The sequence below is a fragment of the Dermacentor silvarum genome, chromosome 3 (assembly GCF_013339745.2).
Source record: "Dermacentor silvarum isolate Dsil-2018 chromosome 3, BIME_Dsil_1.4, whole genome shotgun sequence".
In the NCBI taxonomy this organism is placed as follows: Eukaryota; Metazoa; Arthropoda; class Arachnida; order Ixodida; family Ixodidae; genus Dermacentor; species Dermacentor silvarum.
This window is the reverse complement of record NC_051156.1, coordinates 210,697,388-210,718,708: the sequence shown is the minus strand read 5'-3', so window position 1 is coordinate 210,718,708 and position 21,321 is coordinate 210,697,388. Positions and strand designations below refer to the sequence as shown.

General features: G+C 43.7%; 2 protein-coding genes across 5 annotated transcripts in view; one reads left to right on the top strand and one right to left on the bottom strand.

The window, feature by feature from the left end:
• Nucleotides 1-15,567, top strand: part of LOC119445191 (uncharacterized) — a 34,525-nt gene extending 18,958 nt beyond the window's left edge. The window contains exons 6-8 of one of the 3 annotated variants that reach the window (XM_049664254.1): nt 10,312-10,365; nt 11,700-11,837; nt 14,050-15,567. In XM_049664254.1, coding sequence (XP_049520211.1) covers nt 10,312-10,365; nt 11,700-11,837; nt 14,050-14,331 — 474 coding nt within the window. In that variant the 3' untranslated portion in view covers nt 14,332-15,567. The remainder of the gene's footprint in view (nt 1-10,311; nt 10,366-11,699; nt 11,838-14,049) is intronic. The other 2 variants (XM_049664252.1, XM_049664253.1) reach the window with 2 other exon arrangements.
• Nucleotides 1-21,321, bottom strand: part of LOC119446602 (DNA ligase 4) — a 26,612-nt gene extending 5,291 nt beyond the window's left edge. Inside the window, exons 1-2 of one of the 2 annotated variants that reach the window (XR_007466157.1) lie at nt 19,990-21,321; nt 17,262-19,427 (exon numbers count right to left, since the gene is read on the bottom strand). Coding sequence is in view for 1 of the 2 variants with exons in the window: in XM_037711077.2 (XP_037567005.1) it covers nt 17,630-19,427; nt 19,990-20,873 (2,682 nt within the window). In the remaining variant the exon portion in view is untranslated. Of the gene's footprint in view, nt 1-16,417; nt 19,428-19,989 lie in introns of those variants that run through there. The other variant, XM_037711077.2, reaches the window with a different exon arrangement.

Genomic DNA, 21,321 nt, shown 5'->3' with positions numbered 1-21,321 from the left:
CATTTCGAATTCATCGTAATATCCCTTGACACGGCCTTTCACGCTGTCGTAGATCACGCAGTCGTCGTCACGCATGCAGCCGTCATCCCATGGTCATTATGCCTCAGTCGCGTGACTCAAGAATTGTGATCCCATCGTCAATCATACGATCCTTGTCACACTGGCATAATCATACTGTAGTCGGCATTCGACAGGTCAATCACCCTGATCAGCATGCCTCTAAGGTTCTAGAACAGAATGCATGTGGTGACGTACCGCAGTAGTCGTAGGAGGACACTCGGGCAGAGCAATTGCTGGCCTTGATCACCAGGCCAAGCCTCCCTGCTGCTACGACCCACCACTACATCACTTATTTCAAGCTCCACAGAATTAATTAAAGTAATCCTTAATGAGTAAAAAATGGTTTCTTCAGAAAATGTCAGCATAATTGCCATAAGGACCTTCTCTCTCATGCAAAACACAACTATTGTCATGTTCACTAATTGATCTCCACTCTTGAACTGGTTCTTGCGTTGAATGTATCCTTTAGCTTTCGAACGTCTGATACATTGTGCCACTGACTCTTCTCCTGAAGTTAAGTGAAATTAATATGATTGATTGCAATTACTAAAATGCACTGAATGCTTACTTCGTGACCAAGTACAATTTGTATATGTTTACAACTCCAATTCACAAATCTGTCTTTTGTAACTTCTGGCATGCCATTAGGCTGAGTGTTTAGGTGCTTCCTTTTTCTTATTACCTCCCACTAGCTACACATGATACATATGATAGTACTGTACTGCTACGCATCATAGCTTTACTAAGGGACCGCCACAAAGGCACTTTTCCGCACATGTTCAATGCTGTACGTGTTGTGTCAGCTACGGTGAAGTAGCAGTTTTTCTTAATTCTTGTTATGCCTGCAGCTAGTAATTACTTGTTCATGTGGTTTGGGCCAGTAATGTAAATCTTTTATGAAAAATGTGGCATTATACTGACTGACACATCAGGCCAAAATTTTATCACTCCGTATTAAACAAAGACTCCTAAACAATGCAACAAAGGTATTCCTGTCTTCTCTGCTCCTTTAAAGAGATTATCCAGCTCCATGGAATAAAATTATCTGACTTCGACACATTTAATGACAGTGCGCCGTCAGTCATGTATGAAGGGGCCATGTACATACTGAGTGAGATCGCAACATTTCAGTCATGTAACATTGCCAGTATCTTGCTACAACAGTAATATAAAGTCCTCATCGGCAAGTTCACCACTAATCAATCATACAAACAAATATAGTATGCAAATTGAGTAAAGCATTTTTGTGCCCTAGTTAACAAACACAATAAGCTACTGTATGATGCTCTTTCGGGAATATCAGCGTACTATTTGCGTGCAAAAAAGAAAGAGGTGGTTATTAATTACAAGCAGCAAATGGCTATATTATTTATATTCCAGTCGTAGACTTAGTTTCGCAGATTTACGTTTTATCTGCCAGTTGGCAACTGCTATATTAAAACAGCAATGGCCCAAGTTCAAAGGGTAACACAGTATGAAAAAAATATAGTACTTTACGCCTATCACACCGGAATATATGTATGCATGTATGTATGTATGTATGTATGTATGTATGTATGTATGTATGTATGTATGCATGTATGTATGTACGTATGTGTGTGTATATATGTGTGTGTGTATATATATATATATATATACACACACACCATTTTGCCTACACCATTGGCAGATTCAGTTTGTGTCTTCCCCGAGACATGTTGGAGTTAATTGTGATACGTATGACTTGTATCTGTTACGTCGAAAATCTCTCTCCCTCTTGTTCTCTTTTTGGAGGAGGCCCCCTCTTGATGCTATCCTTAATTATACACTCATCTTAGCCCACATCATTTTATATTTGAGGCGTGTAAGGCCACGGTTCTTTATGAGATTCAACTCTCACATCGTGCATACCATACGGAATTCTACATGAGCCTGCACCCATGCTTAATCATTTTCTGCTCAACTGTTAATGTTTAGACTAGCATCCTTTCCTCTTGCATGACAGTTATCTCGGCTGTATTGCTGCTGCCCTCTCATGTATGTATTCTAATAAATTGTCATATTCAACTTCTTCTTGAACATTGAGTCCAATCTTTGCCACCTTTATGCGTGTGTTGGATGTCATTTTTTAAGACGTATCTTCATATTCTGCTTCCACTTCATCCACTTTAGCATCCTCACTTCAGTCCCTTCTCTGTCCTGACTTCTAGATGACTTTATTAAAATTGTTTCAGTTCCCTATACAGTATTGCTGGTCATGTATTGTCTTATAAGTTTATTAGAAAGTAAAAATCTTTCAACTTGACTGGGACCTGTATGACATAAATATACACCATGATGCATCTTTCCAGTTTTTCCAATCTATGTCAGTTTTGCTGATCCTCTGGACTGCCTAATAGTTCCATTTTGGCGTTTTAGTTTATCATTGAACCTAGGTATCCGTCTTCTCTATGACTTACCCTCATGGCTTCCCTTTCATTTACTATGATAAACTGACATGTGGCTACCAGACGTGGACAGCTTGCCTCACAACACAAGCTGCTTTTGCCCTAACCTTTGTGCAAGGTGCCAGTCAGCATGGGCAAAGCAGCGAGAGCAGGGAATTATAGAAGTAAGGCAGAGGTGTGAGCATATTAAGGGAAGCCACCTCTATGAGGGTAGTGTGAGGAAAAGTATTTAGAAATGTTGGGAATTTGCAGTTTCTGTTTATTGGTCTATTAAATCTAGCTATTTCAGTTATTTCAGCGCATGCTTTGCAACTTTCAGTTGCAATGTGTTTTTCGTAAATGTTGCCACACTCAATACTAGAAGTTTGAGAACCTATATTTCTGACTCATTTGGTTCATTCATACCTACAAGCAGTAATTTTCGCATTTTACATCAGCTATTGAATGCAATGCCCACAGTGGCGCACCGAAGGGGGGGGGGGGGGTCCGGTAGTTGTAACGCCCCCCTGTGGCCAAGTTACCCCCCCCCCCCTCCCCCCGACACGTCCAGCCCCACCAGTCCAACGTGTACCTTAGTGCTCTGTTCACATTGTCATTACAATTCAGGCGGTGGCTTGTCGTCGAATTTTCCTGATTAACAAAAACACTCTATCATTGTCTTGTCTTTATTCACACTTAATTACATCCACACTTAATTTACATTGAGTAAAATGCTGATGGAATACAGATCGTCATCATCCTTGGTGTAATTATAATTATAATTATTAGGCATTTTATTGGCTGTTGGATTCCTTTAGCTAAAGCAAGGCAAGTGTTTGCTCTACCCCCCCCCCCCCCTAAAAATTCAACCCCCCACCCCCTGGCAGAGATTCTGGGTGCGCCACTGAGCCCAGATGTGTTCTCAGTCTGCTTCGGTAGGAGTATAGTTACTAACACAGTGAATGATCATGAATCGGTGTGTTTTTAGAAAGTGCCTTAAGTATGCAGCTGTGCATAATGCTATACTCTCTTCTAGCACTGGTTTCTTGACATGTGACTTCAAAAAATGAAGTCATCTACATGACCTATTACGAGACAGAATTGTCTAAGTTATTCAAAGGAAAAATCAACCTGGTGAAAGCTTCTTGAATGTTGCTGAGCAACACATACAAGTTAGGGGAATGCTTTGGAAAGCCTGTGAGCTGGCTTTAATTCAAGTTGCATGCCTCAATGAAATATTGCATTGAGAATTATTTTATGCCGGTAAGTGCACACATATTTGTGTTTATTTCTGATGTTCTTCTTCGTTAATTACTTTCTTGGTTCAGTGCATATATTTATAAAGCAAGAGATACTGGCTTGTTTTTTCTTTGCATTAGCAAATTACAATATTCGTTTAACAGCACACCTAACATAAATGAGCACACTAAACGTTGATTGGCAAGCAAAACATGTACTTGTCTTTTGAATATCCCAGCTTATGTTTTAGTGTGTGCAGTTCGAACACGATTCTTGAGAAGCACTACTTGACTGTTACAAGTATGTGATGTGCAATTACTCAGCACAGCCGACAGATCCAAACTATTGCAGACTGGTACTTACCACACAATGCAAATCTAATCATGCCTCAGGATTTTTTTTTTTATTTGCTTGGGTTGCCACACGGCATAACGTCAGTATGCCTCAGGATTGTAGAGGTGGATGCCGAGTACATATTAAGGAGGGGGGGGGGGGGGGGCTTTGGCATGAACACTGGTAAAGGAAGTATTATTTGTAGGGGTGGAAGAATATTTGAAGTTTTGGATATGAATCGAACGTTACATGCTAACTATTCGTATTCTAAAATAATCAACTATTCAGCATTTTTGATTAAATAAAACTAGCCAAATACTTCGCAGTAACCGACTGTTAAAGTTGTTACTGTTCACCATCTGCTAACAAAGTATCCCAAATTATCACAAGTGAAACAACAAAAGTTTTCGAAGCAATGCAGAAACAGAATTGGTAATGCAAACTGTGTTTTTGATTTCATGATGGAAGGCTACATGACAACCCCTGATTTTTGATTATAGCCTATCATTTATTTTTATTGACAGTCTGAGCATGTAAATTTTTTATAACCGGTGATTTTTTTCTTGCAACCTGTCCTTTTACATGTCTTTACAGCAAAATAGTCCTTCTGCAGCTTTTGTCTTCCGTTTTTTTTTTTTCTGCCACAACCATTTATTTAGTACTTTTTTACAGCTAGTCATACAGCAGCTATTTATTCTTAGAACTCTTGTTTGCCACCAGGCTCTAAAGATCTTGAGAGGTGTTTGTGCAGTTTTTTAAATCACAATTAGTGAACTTGTGTTTAAAAGTAATCCTAATCTTCCCTGATAGTTAGCAGTATTTTTCTTTTTTTTTTGTAGTCAGTACAAGCACGGTGCTTAATTATATCAAGATAAATAAGCCTGCTGTAAATGTATTCATCTGTATTCGACTATTCGACACTTACTATTCCCATTAGAAAAAATTTACATTTGCCAACCTCTAATTATTTGCATTGAAGTAGTGAAGAGTTTGACGAAGGCTCGTCTGGTCTGGTCGAAAGAGGCATGGTAAGTAGTTTAAACACAAATCATGAAAATGAAAAATTAGAGATGGTTCAACTGGAGCTTTGTTCACAATCATGGCTCTCAGGTAGGAGCTAAAACATTTATAACATTTTTTTTTTGTGGTTGGCATTCGATTTTCAATTGATTATTATAATTAATTGCATTCATCTAGTCCTAAAGAAGAGGCAATGTATTTGGAGTACTACTCTGAATTTAGTTTCTATTGCCAAGTTTTTTTTTTATGTAACTTTATTCACCACACAGGTACAACTGATACATATTCATTCCTTCAAGGACGTCACCACTAGTGGAGGGTGTTATTCTGCGCTTGCACAATTATTTTCAGAGATTTCCAGCAAATATGTAGTCCTCATAAACAGTACCTAAATAATTTTAGCCTATGTGGTTATTCATTAACCATGTTAATGGATAGTTACCTTCCGGTTAACCTCCCTGCCTTTCGCATCTCATTTATCTCTCTCTCTCTCATGTAGTCTTCATCAACTACCGACATGACGCGGCCTTGGCAAACTTGTGAGCTCACAAATTTGAGCATGCAGTAACCCCCCTCCATATTTGTCTTGATAAAGGCTTCTCCTTTGGTGCTACTCTGGATCTGCCCTGTTTCCTGTGATTACCACCATGGGCTTCAAGGCAGACAACCTCAGGAAAACGTTTCATGCACAAACGTGGCTCTTTCCCACTTTTGCTGATAAAGACGGATATTGAAAGCAAGGGTGCCATACCAGGCATGTTGGTCACAGACAGAAATGCGGGGAGGGGGGGGGGTTGTTCTGAAAGTATTCATCTAGTGGACACATCCATTTCATCTGTTGCTGAAACGTTGATTGACTGGGGCACCTGTCTCCCTCTCACGTGTGCCCCAGCCCAGCCAATCAGAACTTAAGCAGCAGTTGAAATGGTTATGTCCATTTGGTTGACACTTGCAGAATACACCCCCTGTGCTCTGTCCTATCTTTCTGCCCTTCCCCATGTAATTTACTCAGTAAACTACTTGTTCATATGTTGGTTACCTTAATCAATGTTCAAATAGCTCAACGTTTAAATAGGTATGTACAAGTAAGGCACTATAAACCCAAGCAGTTAGGTTGGTGATTGCCACCATACAGACTCAACCAATGGCTTCACTGTAGCTTTCCATGGTAACTTTACTGCCCTTTGAACGTAGAGAAGGTGGAATATAAAAATAGACTAGCATTTCTCTAATGTGCATCACCCCCTCCACTTTGTGTTGTTACAATCAGTATATTCAACCCAAACGAAGTCCCAACAAAAAGGAATTGTGACACTAATTTCATTTCACTGCCTCATTTTTAGAGGTGTAGCAAGATTCTTTAATTGCATTACCAGTTGTTACTCGGGTTTCAGCTATCAAGGCCTTATGGCACGTTTGGACGTTACCTTAACTGAGTAAACGGCACAGATTGCATAATTGCTCAATACATTTGCACAGCTTCCTTCACCTTTAGTTTTGAATTAAAGCCAGCATTTCTCTTGTGACCATCTTTAAAGAGCTTGCAGTAATTTATACCTAACATAAAAGATGGGTGCGTTGTAGTGCTAGCATGCTGTCCTAGAGTATATTGTTGTATGGAAAATGTGCCGACACACAAGCCCGACAAATGCCACATCAAGCATTGGTGTTTGCTACTCCACCTGGTGTTTCAATTTTACAAAATGTGCACATTTTACCTGTGCACCAGTAAAAAGGGTCCAAAGCTCTTCCTGAAAACTTTCACAAGCACTTATCACAATCAATTCCCCATATAAGTGGTTTTGCTGAAGAGAACACAGGGATACAAGCATAATTAGACACTGAGGAATGTGGGTAGGAACACTTTATTTTCAGCACACATGTTTTTTTTTTTTTTGATGAACTGCTTCTATACTGGTGAAATCTGTGCTTTTAATAAAAGTACACCATGCTGCTTCACCACTCCATGCCAACTGCAAGTATCCTGTACCAGGAAGTCAAACCAAGACGTGGGATGTTCAGTCTGTCAAAAATAAAAACGAGTTTGAAACGTTGACGTGTGAAAAGTAAAGCACACTCAAGAAAAACAGCACAAGAACAAATCCAACGAATCAGAATTACATTTGAGAGCAAACATATAGTTTCTATGGCACAGTGAAGGAACCTTATTCCTCCGACTTTTTTTTTTTTTGTTGTTGTTGTTGTGAGAAAAGATGAAAGTGGACGTGTTCTATCCCATTTTGTGTATCTTTCACCTTTTCACATACAAAAAGATGTCTTAACGTGCCCAACTGTCTTTGCATATCCATTTCTCTGCTCTCACACCATAATACCTACAGTTAAAGGTTGTAGTAATGCTTAGCTTGAATGAACCAACACCAACTATGAGCACTGTGCTACTAAACATGGCAATGTAAGTCAAGTTCAAGCACAGCACATTCATGTGCTATATACGTGTGCTCTTGATTGTAGGTAAGATAAATAAAAGGAAGACATGTTAATAAGAATGGTCCTTGATGTGCTATGCAGAAGTGCTCTGCTATTTGGACAGAAGTTAAGCGCAACCGCAATGAACAAGAAGACAACTTATTCAGCATTTCAAATCTAGGGACTCAATGTGCTGGAGATTTTTCTGAATTCATGGTAAAAAATCTAGATGCTAAAGACGACACATATATAAACAGGTCTCTGCTCAAACTGGTAATGCTATGTGTAGCTTAGTTTTACAAAATGTGCCCTACCACTGGTCTCCCAAGCTGAGGCTGCAGTCCAGTTGCAACTGCAAATCACTCAATTATGTCTAGGGCACACTTGAGCAAAATGCAGACAAAAATTACTGCACCACTGAGAATGTACCAGAGGCTTCAACAAAGCAGCTGACAGCCTGCATGGACTGGAGCAAGAGAAGCGCATTTTGGGTCTAGGTGTGCACAGCTTGCAGTTGCTCCATGGACGCTATTTAATATATTTACATATTTCACTTACTTGTTGGTTTCAGACAAGAAATATAATGTATTTTGTATCCTTTCCACTGTTAAATACTCAAACCCAGGATACCACAGGTCTGTTTCTGGCATCTGATTTCTTCTCAGAAAACTACCCCTCTAAAAAAATTTCACAGGTACTTAACCCCAACCTCTCTTGAGTAGAGCCTGGTTTTTTAACATGACAAGGTCACTAATTACACAGTGACTCCTTGCGATGTGATGTACGTAAGCACTTTAAAAGGAAAGGAAAATTTAATAGCAGTATGACAGGTACACAACAAAGCAAAGTGCCTGTTTTCACCCACGTATTCAATGTTTGCTTGTCTACTGGCGTTTACCCTACAAAAATGCAACAGGCGAAGCTGACTGCACTGTTTAAATCAGGGGACAGAAATGACATGTCAAATTATCGGCCGGTGTCAGTGCTCCCTGTCATTTCAAAAGGCTTAGAGAATGTTATCTGTAAAAGAGTTGTGTCATCACCAAAGCCAACAAAAGTTGTCGAAACGTCATCCTGGCGCAAAAATGAGCTTTGTTGAGACTAGAACGTTGAGACTGGTAGGGTTCGTCGCTGGCTGAAACCCTACACTCCCGATTCGCGTGACCCCTACCCACTATCGGTATGCTTCACCGCAATACACAAACTGCGGTGATATAACAGTGGTCGAACAGGCTGGTGCAAACGTTTCGACAAGAGAGCTTGCCTTAACCAGCTTTTCTTGGCAGTTTTCATATATAGTGAGTACACCTGCCAATACACTTATTACGCTCCTGGGCGCGCGTAATGTGATGGGCGAAGGCGAGTGCGCGCGTACATAGTTAAGGAACATATACATGTCCCGTGATAGCGGCCCCTTTTCACTTTTGGTATGCTTCACTGCAATAATTTTTGGGTAAGCTTCACCGCGTAACACGTCTACTGCGGCGAAGCTGACTTTAGAAAGCCGATTCATTCAACGCATCTTACGAGGCAGGTCCGCTTATCACGCTTGGCAACGTTTGAACACCACACTTACTACATTAATTTCTTTAGTTATTTTAATTGTATTGTCACCGTGATCCTGCAGCCCGCAGTAGCAGGCTGATACTGCGTCATAATCGTTCCAACTGCATCAGGACAGCGTGTAGCTGGTAAGCGTGCATGCAACAAGCACGGCGGCATTGGCTGTTGTTGGGAAACTTCCGAGACGCTCTTTCGCGCAGTAATGCCATTTGTCTTATTAAAAAGAATGCAGGTGGTGATTAAATGAAATGCAGCAAAGCTGTAGAAAAGCAGTAGCAAAGCTGTTCGACCATCTCGCGCAAAAACGCGATTCAACACGATCTGGCGGAACAGCTCACCATGCCAGGATTTTCTTGCGTCCTCGTTTTTTCACGCATCATTCACTGAACCACACTACTGGATGGTTCTGTACACGTACTAACGATCCTGACGGAGGATCAGCTTTATAGCTTTATATGGGATGCCACGGCCCATTCCACGGGCCGGCTGCAATTTGACGCGGCCACGAGGCAAAATATGCGCGCAAGATAACTGACGGCAACACATCAAGCAGCTGACAGCCCCAACCTTTTATTACATGCATATAGAGTGGAAAAATGGATTACTTACTCTGTAAGAAGGCACGGAATACGGACCGCTTCACAACGCGACCGGCCCCGAAAAACAGCCGCCATGAAAATAAACGGACGTGACATCATTGGTTATAGCGGACGTGACGTCATGGGTCGCACCAAACGTTTTGGGCACCTTTTGTTTGCTGCGACCGGGTCGCAGGAATGCCGGCCATTTTTATCACCTGGGGTTCTTTAACGTGCACCTAAATAAATGGGTGTTTTCTGCATTTCGCCCCATCGAAATGCGGCCGCTGTGGCAGAGATTTGATCCCGCGACCTCATGCTTAGCCCACGGCGAGTGCGTCCACCGATATCACATATGGAAACAAAACGCTGCATGAGCGGAGTTGTTTCTGCGGCGGCTGCTGTTAATCGCGCCAACGCGTCACCCACACGCTGCCTCTTGCGATCTCCCGATTAGCGAGTGATGCCACACTTCGCTCCGTTTGTAACGTGCCACACGAGACAGCTTGTCTGCGCCAGCCAAATATATCGCGAAATGAAAACACGCATGGAGCTGCGCTCAAATTTTGCATTAGGGAGTATCGTAGTCGTCGGTGTACTTTTTTTCTGACGCTATATACCAATCATCTACTATTACGCTACTATAATATATGTAACATGCCGCTTCTTGGCTTGCTCTCCTCCAGAGACAAATGATGATAACGACGATATCCGTATTCACGCTCATGGCCTTCATGAAGGTAAGTTTTTTTTTTTTTCTTACCTGGTAAGGCACATATAGAGCCGCAAAACTCACAGACCACGTCCATCGATCGTGGCAGCTTGTCTTAGCTCCGGAAAGATGCTATTTTTACCGCGAAGCTCTATGGCTAGGATCCGGGGATTTCTTCGTGGCGTAACGTCGACAGAAAACTATCATCATCTTCATCATCTATGGCTCATACCCCCGTAAGGCAGAGGCTACAAACACTCAGCAAAGTGAAACGAGCAGTGCCTACATTCTTTAGAATCCCGCATAGAACATACAGAACAACATACATTTGAATAATGAACAAGCTCAAAACAAGCATCTGAAGCACATAATTGATAAGGCGCCCCTGCGTCTGCATGCAATGCAAAGCACGTAGTGCTCCCCATATACGTTTCCCGGTAAAGATTACTGTTGCGCATGCTGCTGCGGCGATGGCAGCTTGACTGTAACATACGAAGCAGGGAGTGACGTAACTACACTCTCGTACGTAAAAGAAGAACCTGCCTAGCAATTGATTTGGGTTGTGACAGTGCTATAAGAGAAGGCCATGTATAGTGAGGACTCCTGAAGCGCAGCGTGCACATGAGGCGCGGCGAATTTCTCTTCTCTCTGGTCCACTCCTTGTAGGTGCACGAAGTAGCGGCGCAAGCCAAGTCGCAGGCCGTCAAAATGTCCTCGGCTAATAATTAGGTAAAGAGCATGTGAACGACATCACGTGAATAATTTTAATCTACGTCGCAGTGGGTAATTTTGTTGCTTAGCTTCGCTGTTCAACCACCTTCACAGCGTGAATTGGAGACCAATTTTTTTTTATTTGAATGCTCAGTGCTGTAGTGCTCATGTTATATAGTGTCGACAGGACTGTAATGAGGAAGAATCGCAGCTTGATACGGTCACTGTTTTGTGCTGTGAAGGATACTGCCGACATAAGCTTCAGGAATGTCGAGCATAGTTCGACAGAGTGTGAAGCCAGTAATATGAGCGAATTTTTCAATTGAGTGCAGGCACTACACCAAGCTTCTGAAACTCTCCTCAGACAAACATATTGTACCCAGTTGCTCGAAGGCTCGTTTTCGCAGGTTTGCAAGCATACTAGGCAAATTCTCAATTCCTCTTAGTAATGCGCTAAACTTAAAAGTTTTCCGTCATCAAAATGATTCACAGTACGACGGAATCTGCGCAGCTCTTGACAATTTCGTAATAATCAGTTTGCACACTAAAAGTAAAGGACACACTAGCCGAACGTATGCCAGAATGGCTGCTGTCTATTGTCTTGACCTCGAACGAGAAAAGACGAGTCGCTGCATTGGCCTCGCATTGCAGGGCGCCATCCTGTACAACATGTACATGTACTACAAGAAGACCGACGGCGTCGACGGCAGCATAGAAGAGGCACCCACGGCTTACTACTTCCCTGCAGACCCGACGGCCCCCGTGCCTTTCCTGCCGCCGGAGTCAAAGGTGTGCATCGAATTACAGAGAATAGCGAATCTTTTGAGTTAATTCTACAGTGAAACATTCAGTGGCAATTTCGCGGTAAATGCCACAGAAAAGCATTAGCATTACGTAGCACCTCTTTGAGGTCCCAGATCCATGATTTACACCGAGGTTATCACATTGCAAAGTGCTGTTCAGGAGCTCACTCGACACACGCCCTGCCTCTTCGAGGAGTGAAGTGCAACTCATGGCGGTCTGGAGTCGACCACCATCAGATACAGTGTATATGTGTATGCATGTATATATACGCGCTCTTCTAAGCTCTCCCATCCCCTCTTTATTTCTACCATGTGACCAGCTTCCTGCACTTCACATACATACACATTTTTCCACTTGACACCCCTAATGCTAACACATTTAGAGTTGTTAATGCTTAAAGCTATACGCTCATTGTCGTGGCATGTAGCTCGATTCTAGATCAGCTCTGGAGGAATGTCTCAGTCGAGTGAGCCTGTTCGTGGCGTACAATGTTCGTTTGGTCATTAGCTTGCTGAGCTCTTTACGAGACCGCTATTCAAAGTACTTTCAAGACAAGATTTGAAAGCAAGGATAATTCACAGTGGCTGATGTCCTGTACAGTCATTCGCTCTATTTTCCTGTCGCACATCAATGGAATGGGCTGCACCACTGCGGTCATGGCCAGCCTTTGCGTTGTCCTAGAAGCTGCGATGGGGCAGACCTGACGCACTGGCTCAATGGTAGCGATGTTCTGCTGCTGAGAGATGTTCCGGGTTTGGTTCAAGGTTGTTTGATTTCGGGCCACGATTATGATTGCATTTCGATGGAGCTGTAATGAAAAAAGTAAGCGACGCAAACGTGTATCTGTAGCGAGACTTGGAGCGAACCCCAGGTGCTGAAATCGATCCCGATCCTCTCCGACGCAGTTCCTCAGGTAATGAACCATAGAAAAAAAAAAGAATACACATGTACACCGAAGGATTGTACTGCCGTGTTATTGCAATAGAAGAGCGCATGAAAGTTGCTAATCAGGTCGCTCATGCCTGATAACCCCCGACCTGTCACAGTAAACTGTAGTGCGTGGTTCTTCAACCTCACCTGCTCACCTGTGTACAATAGTGTGTTGAGTACACTACCTCCCAAGTATTAGATTTCGTTCGTTTCCATAATTTGGGCTCTGTGCATTGCTCGTTTTAAGTCTGCTGCAACGCTTAGCTTTGCCTGTACATTACCCAGACAACACAAAACATCCCGTGGATGCTGCGGGAAGATCCGAATGTCCTTGCTTTTTATGGGACGTGCTAAGGACGTCCACAACACCATGCCCACGATGAATTTCATACACATCTACTACTGGACTTATCGTGAACCTAATATCCGAGGAACATCCTCAGCAGGATATTCCTAGGACGTTGCTTCCAGGTGTTTATTTGGGAGCTTCATGCTTGCCCGAACAAAATTGATTATATAACCAAAAACGAAATACAAATGGCACACTCTAAAAAAAATGTTTATTAGTAGACTGTTTTGTTTTAAAAATTATCAATATGATTATTATTACGCTATTATTATTGGTCGTGGTGTCCAAAGTGCACCTTCCGCCGACGGTTCTCTTGAAGTAGCAAAAGCAGATCTCGAAGGCTATACTATTGTAAGTGCTTAGGTCTGCTGCACCTGAGGTAGTTCGTTTGGTACCAAACTGCTTTTTAATGGTGGAAAGAAACAAAGACACAAAATTTCTGAGATATCAGAGCACATGAAAGTGCACAAATATCAATACGGAGCCCTACAATATGGGCTCTCGTATCCAAGCTCCGTAATCCATATATTAACCCAATTTGTAAATAATGAAATGCCGTCTAATTACAGTGTCTAACAGTAATGCCTTGGAACATGTCCTGACAATGTACTAAAATGGTCCTCCAATTATGTACCTGGTATGTTCACAGTATCTACTTGGGATGGCCAAATGGACCTAATCAGGCGCCTTTTAGGATTAGTGCAGGACATCCTTGGGATGTTTGAATGTCCTGATCTCAACATCCCAGAGAATTACTGAGGATGCCTTTGCATTGTCTGGGTATTTATCGGATTTACAACTAGTCTCTGGTTATATGTAACGTCCGACAAGTGTTTGTTTACTTATTTTGCAACATGGAAACAGATAATTCCATTCTTCTACCCACTGCACCTTAAATATATTGTATTTCATTTCCAGCGGCACACCAGGGCAAATGTCGGCGGTGCGCCGCCAGCAGCCGCCCGCTGCGGCCTTACGGGGGCACCCGACACAGCGATGGCATCTGCCAGGCGACCGCCGGCGCCTGCTGCGGTGCTACCGTCGGTCAGGCGGCCCCCGGTGCAGCAGCCCTTCGAAGTGGCCGTACTACGAACGCCTTTCATGGTGCTTCACATGCCGCCCGCAGAACTGCCGACTGGACCGCAGCCTACAACACAGCAACAGCCACCGCCGACCTCAATGCAGACGGCAGCTCGCTAGATTTGCGGCGTGGAACCGCAGTCGCGACCGACGAAAGTGCGTCGCGGGCGAGCAGAAGTAAAATTGATGCGAAAGCGCATTATAGCACGTGTTGCTTTCACGTGCAAGCTTGACTTCTCTTCAAGCGCGGTTTTGGTCAGTACTTGGGATAGCTGTTTCCATGTGGGTGCAGCAGGTACGAACACACCGCAGGGACTGTTTCATCTCGTGACGATATAGTTTAGGTACCACGTTTTCTGGCACAGCCGCAGTGGACGAAGCAACCGGGGGTAGGGAGCTGTAAACCTAACATGGTGTCCGGTGTGCCATGCGCCAAGTAGTATGCAACAGCGGCCAGAGAGTGAACTGATGAAACTAAATGCGTTGAAGGGGTTGCTTTGTCATTACTGCACGAGCATGACGAGAATAGAAGGAAAGTTCCAGGGAGTTAGAGACAGACATATTTATTGCCTTGTAATAGCACACTAATAATGGCTCCCAATTAATATTAGCGTGCAAAACAGACGAAATTTTACCATTCTAACCATGATCACTTCCAGGGTGCCAGGTATTGCACCAAGATTAAGGTACAGTTGATTGCTCTAGATTGCATCTGTATTATCAGCGTAATGCTAAAGATTCAACTCATTGCTAGCGCACATGCATACAAACAGTATGGTTGCAATGCTGATTTAATAAAGATGCGCTTTCACTCACTGAGGCAGTCAATAAAGTTTGCTTGATCGTACGCTTGCCTGATTTCATTCATTTGAACTGGTGACAAAACTGCATGATGCATTGCGGAGTAAGGATGCTAGGCACGATGAAAATTAAAAAGTTAGTGCAGCTTTCTGACTAAGCTTTACTAGCGCAAATATGTGCCTACTAACCACAATACTTCTGGGCTTTCTGTTCTTCAAATATCTAAAAAAGAATGTCACAGTTTTGCCCAAAAGGCTAAGCACGCATTACGAGAAGTAAGGTTCCCGTAGTTTCATTGGCCGTATAAATTTCAGTGAACATTCACCTACTAATTAAATTAACAAGCACGGTGTCAAGCACGCACAGGCAAACATGAACAGATATCACTAAATGACTGCGAAAACTCGCTGTCAACACTGGCACGATAAGAGCGCCGGCAACGGCGAGCAAACGAAGTAACGAGTCTCAGAAGCTTGAGATCACGCGACCCTCAACGCGCACGGGAAGACAGCGCACCTGACACCACCAGCCATCTCGGCTTGCCAAGAGTTTGCACCTGCCGCAGATAACCTCCAAAACAGGGCGCAGGGGGCGCTCAGCTGTGCCATGCACCGTCACGGTCAGGCTAGAGGAGAAGACACGCTCTCGCATGTGGCCCCCTTCCCTCTAGCGTGCGCTGCATCACGTGACCTCAAACATTGCCGTGCACATCAAGCCACCAACCTTCTCAGCTCACCTCTGACATCTCCTTAGCATACAGCACGCAATGTTGTGGCACGTTATACGGAAAATCACGGCGACACTGACTGCGAAAATTCGCATGGACAGTCTATGTAATTGCTATCGCAATTAAATGCTGTTCATTTATAAAGCACAAATGCCTCACATTTACAAAGTCTGCGTCCATATAAATGTTATTGCAATAAAAAAGCTGTTCATTTATAAAGCACAATTGCCTCACATTTAATAAGTCTATCAGTCGAAATTATAATGAACTTGGAGAAGTCCAATTATTGTTAATGTAAAAAAAAAAAGAAAGCAAAGCTAACAGCACATTGCACTTTGGCAAGGTTTAATGTGTTTTAATATAGATAGTCATGTAATTCTGTTCTCTGGTGCTTATAGCAATGCACCGGCAGTTGCTGTGAATCTGTATTAGCTACCTTTATCTGCGATTAATGTTTTGGTTTGGCATGGCTTTTTTAAATAATGGATTACCATGCATACTGCACACTACTGTCCGCCTGCAGGTCCACTGATGCTGCCTTCCTTGCCTCATGGCATCTGGTCATCTATAGACCTCCCATGTGACTACTATAACATGATCGCAGGCAGCACACATTTGATAGACACAAAAGCAAACACGAGTGCTTCTTTGCTCCTGTGTACATGTCAAGTTCAGGCTGTCTGTACCCATGGAATCGTAACAAGTAGCCTGATTGCATAGCTCAGTGTAGTGAGCAAGATGGACACAGAATAGTGATTAGAAGTGTTGTACTCGATCATTCCTGATTATATATTTCTGAACAGCTCCATTTCAGTTTCTTAGTAAATTTCAAAATGACTAGTTTGAAGCTGCTGCAAAATGCTTATTGTGCTGAGGCAGAGGTGAAATTGAGAGAGGGGGGCTGTATGGGGTGTGTCCAAAAGTTGGGCCCCCTTCGTGGGAACTGAAGGTCACACGATTACAGGTGCGTAGCCAGGAAGGGGAGCACACCATGCACCCCTCTTCTCCCCCGTGTTTTCCGTGTACCAGGATGCCACCTGCCCCCCTCCCCCCAAAAAACCTTCCTGGTTACGCCTCTGCATGATTCGTACCATTACTACTCTCAACAGATTGTCAAAGTTAAAAGTCAAAGTCGAAAAGTCAACATTATAAGGCACTAGGAAATTATAAGTGTGACAGCATATGGGCAATTCTGTGCAGAAAACAGCCCAAAGTTCATCAGAGGAGCAGGAAAACACAAAACAGTGATATCATTAAAACTTGACTTCATTCTCACAATCATAAAAACAAAGCTAGAAGCACAGCAACAAACAATCACTTCATTTATCACTTCACAAATTCACTGCATGCTAAAATGTATAAAAGGTGCATTTGCTCAATTCATTTGCCAAGATCGGCCAGCTTATGTACAAAATCTCATTTTATTAACACAGCGAAGTGTAGCTTGCAATTTCAAATGGCAACACAGTTTCAATCTTGAAATGAATGGTTCGACTGCATATACTGGACATTGTACTGCCACCTCTCTCCATAGGACTGGTAGAAGCTAAAGAACATAGTGCTACAGCTTTGCTCAAGTAAACTTAATGCTGAAAGAATAAAGCATGTCTAGACCCACTATTACGATAGCAGAGGCCAATGGGTAAATATAGCTACAATTGTGCTTTTATCAACATGCAGTTCTACATATACAAGCGCTGCACAGTCGTATTCTTTTCCACAGTGCAAGCACACAAGAGGGGCTGCTGTTTCTAAGTACAGCAAAGTGCAAGATTTCATTGTACCAGGAGCCATTTTAATTTGCAGATAGTGATACATTAATGCTTTGGCTACACAGCTGCTATAGCCATGCCCAGCTTCCACCAGGCACTATGACAGAGAAGGAGCCACTCAAGAGAAAAGAGGCAGTTCACCAGCTCGAATGCATTCATCAATCCATTCACTATCCACTTCCAACAATTCCTCCGAAGTATTCATGTCATTCAAATCAAAGCCGGAATTACCAACTTCCCCATCTCCTAGAGTGTTCAGAACTTTACCGCCATGCAATCTAATAATTAATCTATTTAATTTACTATCCTCGCTCAATCTCAATGTGCAGTTTCTGAATAGGCCCCACGTTGGCCGAGAGTCAAAGTTCTCCTGCTCAAAATTAAAAATGAACCCTGGTAAGTCATCAACATGGTTCCACGCCTCTTTGGGAATGGTTGCAAAGAGTTCCTGCAAAGAACTTGCAGTCACAGGGGCCGTGTAGCTATCACCATATTCATCAAACAAGCTCTTCAGCCGGTTTTCTGTCTCAGTGCAGGAGCACCACAGGTCTGCTGGCTCCCATGGCCGAAGCTCAGGGGAATTGAGAAGTGCAAGAAACTTGTCTGCTTTAACGACATCCCATTTTCTCGATTTGATGATACTGCGTGCTCTGAAGTTTAGCTTCTCTGCAACAACACAAAATGTTTCCTTGCTGGGATTTTGGACGAAGGTGCCTCCCAATTCATCGACCTGGACTTCCAGCTCCTGCTTTGTGACATCTCCACAGCCTGTCAGAATGCACAGCTCCTTTCCCTGAAGAATACTTCGCTTCTTTACTGCACCAGATAAATTAGCTGGCCGAAAGTGTGTGCCTAAAGATGCCTTTACACTGGCTCCGATGCGCCTCTTTTTTGCTGGTGAACCACCATCATCCTCATCATAGCCAACTGTGGCAGTAGCCAGTTTCCCACCCGCTGCCTTCTCTAGTTCACAAAGCTCTGAATACGACAGCACATCTTGCCAAGGCTTATCATGGCGAATGGCAGCCACACGAGGAAATCTCAATGTTATACCTGTCCTGAACTGACTACTGCGAACGAGCTCCGAAGCTTTTATCTGAAGTACTACAGAGTCTGATGGCTCGAGGTATAAGTCTGGTTTTTCTTTAAGGCCTTGTGCAAGTACAAGCTTTCCTGGAGGTTTTTTTGGGTCATAAACTTTCCATTTTGTTGTCAATTTGGCAAGCAGGTCATCCAGTTCTTTCATGCTGTACCCAGAGCCCACCTTTGCTACCGACCAGAAAGACCGTGGCATACCATCGTCGTCGCGATCTCCACTGGCGACACCCAAGAGAAAGTGAGAGACAATACCACTGCGACGCCCTTCTCCGAAATATCCACCGAGAATAAGCATGTCTAGATCTGAAACTAAGTTGTCCACATACTCTGGCTTGAGTTTCAGCCAGCCAGCTCTCCTTGCATTAGGTTTGTAAACAGAAGTAAGCCTTTTTAGAACAATGCCTTCTTCTTGGTCTTCAATTGCTTGGTTTAGAAGACGAACAGCATCATCTCGTGTCGAACCCTTCTGCCTTTTAGAGATCAGTATTCTGCCAGGAACTTCCAATACAGCCTGATCAAGAAGCCCGACTCTCTCCTGAAGAGGCTTGTTGGTGACTACCTGTCCATTCAGGAGGAGTATATCAAAGGCCACAAAGCAGGGCTGTAATGATGAACTCTCTGTTAAACTTTTCACGTCTACATGAGAACCTTTTGAAACAAGACGATCATTCCTGGGGTCATATCCTATTACCTCTCCATCTAAGATGCAACTTTTTACATGGCTTCGAAATGACTTAGCTATGTACTGTGTCAAAGATCCTTCATCAGCAGTGGCTCCGAAGCCCGAACTATAGTCATGGCTGCGCCGTGTGAAGTACCTGCAATAAGAACAAGGAGTCAGAATTAAATGCCGTCAGAGTCAACAGAGATGGCAATGCTTGAAGTTCTCAACCACTGCTGCTCACTTTCTAAGCACTGTTACAGCTGCTGTCACACTAACGTACAAACTCAAACACGAAAGACAAAGGTTCACAGAAAGATGAGGACTTGAAGTAATCAACAATGGTTGAACAATCCATGTTTTAGGCTAAAGCCAACATTCTTAAAATAAACTTGAATTGTCATTAGGGCAACAACTTCAACACTCAATAAAGCATTTTTGTCCTGATGGTGACAAGTCCCCTTGTCGAAACTGTAGCGCCAGCCTTAAGCATCTATTGTTCGACCTAGGGGAGGAATTCTTGAACGACCACTTTAAGGGACACTATGCCTTTCGTGTGATCTAGTGCTCAACCAACTAATAAGCGCGCACTGAAAGAGATATCGGCAAAAGTGACCACCATAGATTATGTCTCCAATGTTGATCAACATATAAACCGTAAGGCAAAAATCATTCATCCCCCATCTTCATGTTCTGGAGAACTGTACGCATCAACGTACCTGAACTCTGAGTCATCCTTGTGCACCTGCAGCCGCTCGCCATCAAACTTGGTCTCGGCAAAGAAGGGCTCGTGATTCAAGAGACGCTCGACAGAACGAGGCTCCGCTCTCTCGGCCAGCATTGGTCGCACGGCATTGAACAGTGTGACCTGAACAACGTGCTGCCGAATTTTCGGGTCTTTCAGTTCTCGACAAATCTTCGAGAGGCTGCTGCTGTTGTCAAAAACGTCCTGCGCGTCCGGATGATAGCAGGAAAGTATACTCCCTTCGCTCATGCCCATTTTCATCTCCTTTAGAATCATTCTTACCAGCCACTTTTGCTCTGCGGCAGAAGTACGGCGCAGCAGCGTGCATAGCGCATCTCTCGTCCGTCGACTGCCTGCGGCGCCACCGTGAGCGTGTGCATCAGACACTTCATCCAAAAGCTGATTGACGTCGGCTATGGTGAGCGTCCCTTTAGTCGGGCAGCGATTTCGCAGCACCAAATATGCGACGCTGGCGAAGTCACCAGCCTCTGCTTTCGCCACGTGTGGCGTTCTGTAGCGCAGCAACTTTTGAGCGTCGGGACTGTCCTTGCCGAGGGCGAGAACGTCGATATAGAGTTTGGCCAGAGTGGCTTCTTTGATTCCATACGCCGGTCGATCTCTGTCCAGATGCGGCAACAGAAGCCGCATAGCGGGAAAGAAGGAATCATCGGCCGCAGCTTGAACTCCGCTCGCGGCGTGCAGTTTGTCGTGAAACTCGCGCCAATACGCGATGAACTTCTCCAGCAGGTTCCGCTTGTCGCTCCTGTCCTGCTTGCCGGATATCTTGTCGCAGAGCTTGCACAGGTCACCGAAAGGAACTTTCTGGGCGACCGTGGTTAGAGATGTTGATGTATCCATTGTAGCTTGTTCTCGATCGAGGAGCCGTCATAGAATAAAGAACCAAAGAACCATTTTCGAATAAGTGCAATGGACTATCTCAAGAACACTACACAGCACGAACGCACTCACGAAGTTTCGTTGCACACAGCGTGACATGAGAGCAGCTGGCTGGCGATATTTAAAATAATGACATTATATTCACTGCCACATGAATCGTTGACAGGGTAAACATGTAACACATCCTCAAGTTTATACAATGCAACTCTAGCTGGCGGTCAACGCAGCACGTCGTAAGATCACCTCACTTTGCACCTTTATCACTGGCAGCCTGCAACGGAGAGCACAGCACGGTTTGGACCACGGGGTAAAGTAGTGATCCCGACTAAATTACACAAACAATGCGTAAACCACGGCGTAAACTTTTGGCGGCATGATTGGCGCGCAACATCTCCGGACCGGTCGTTTT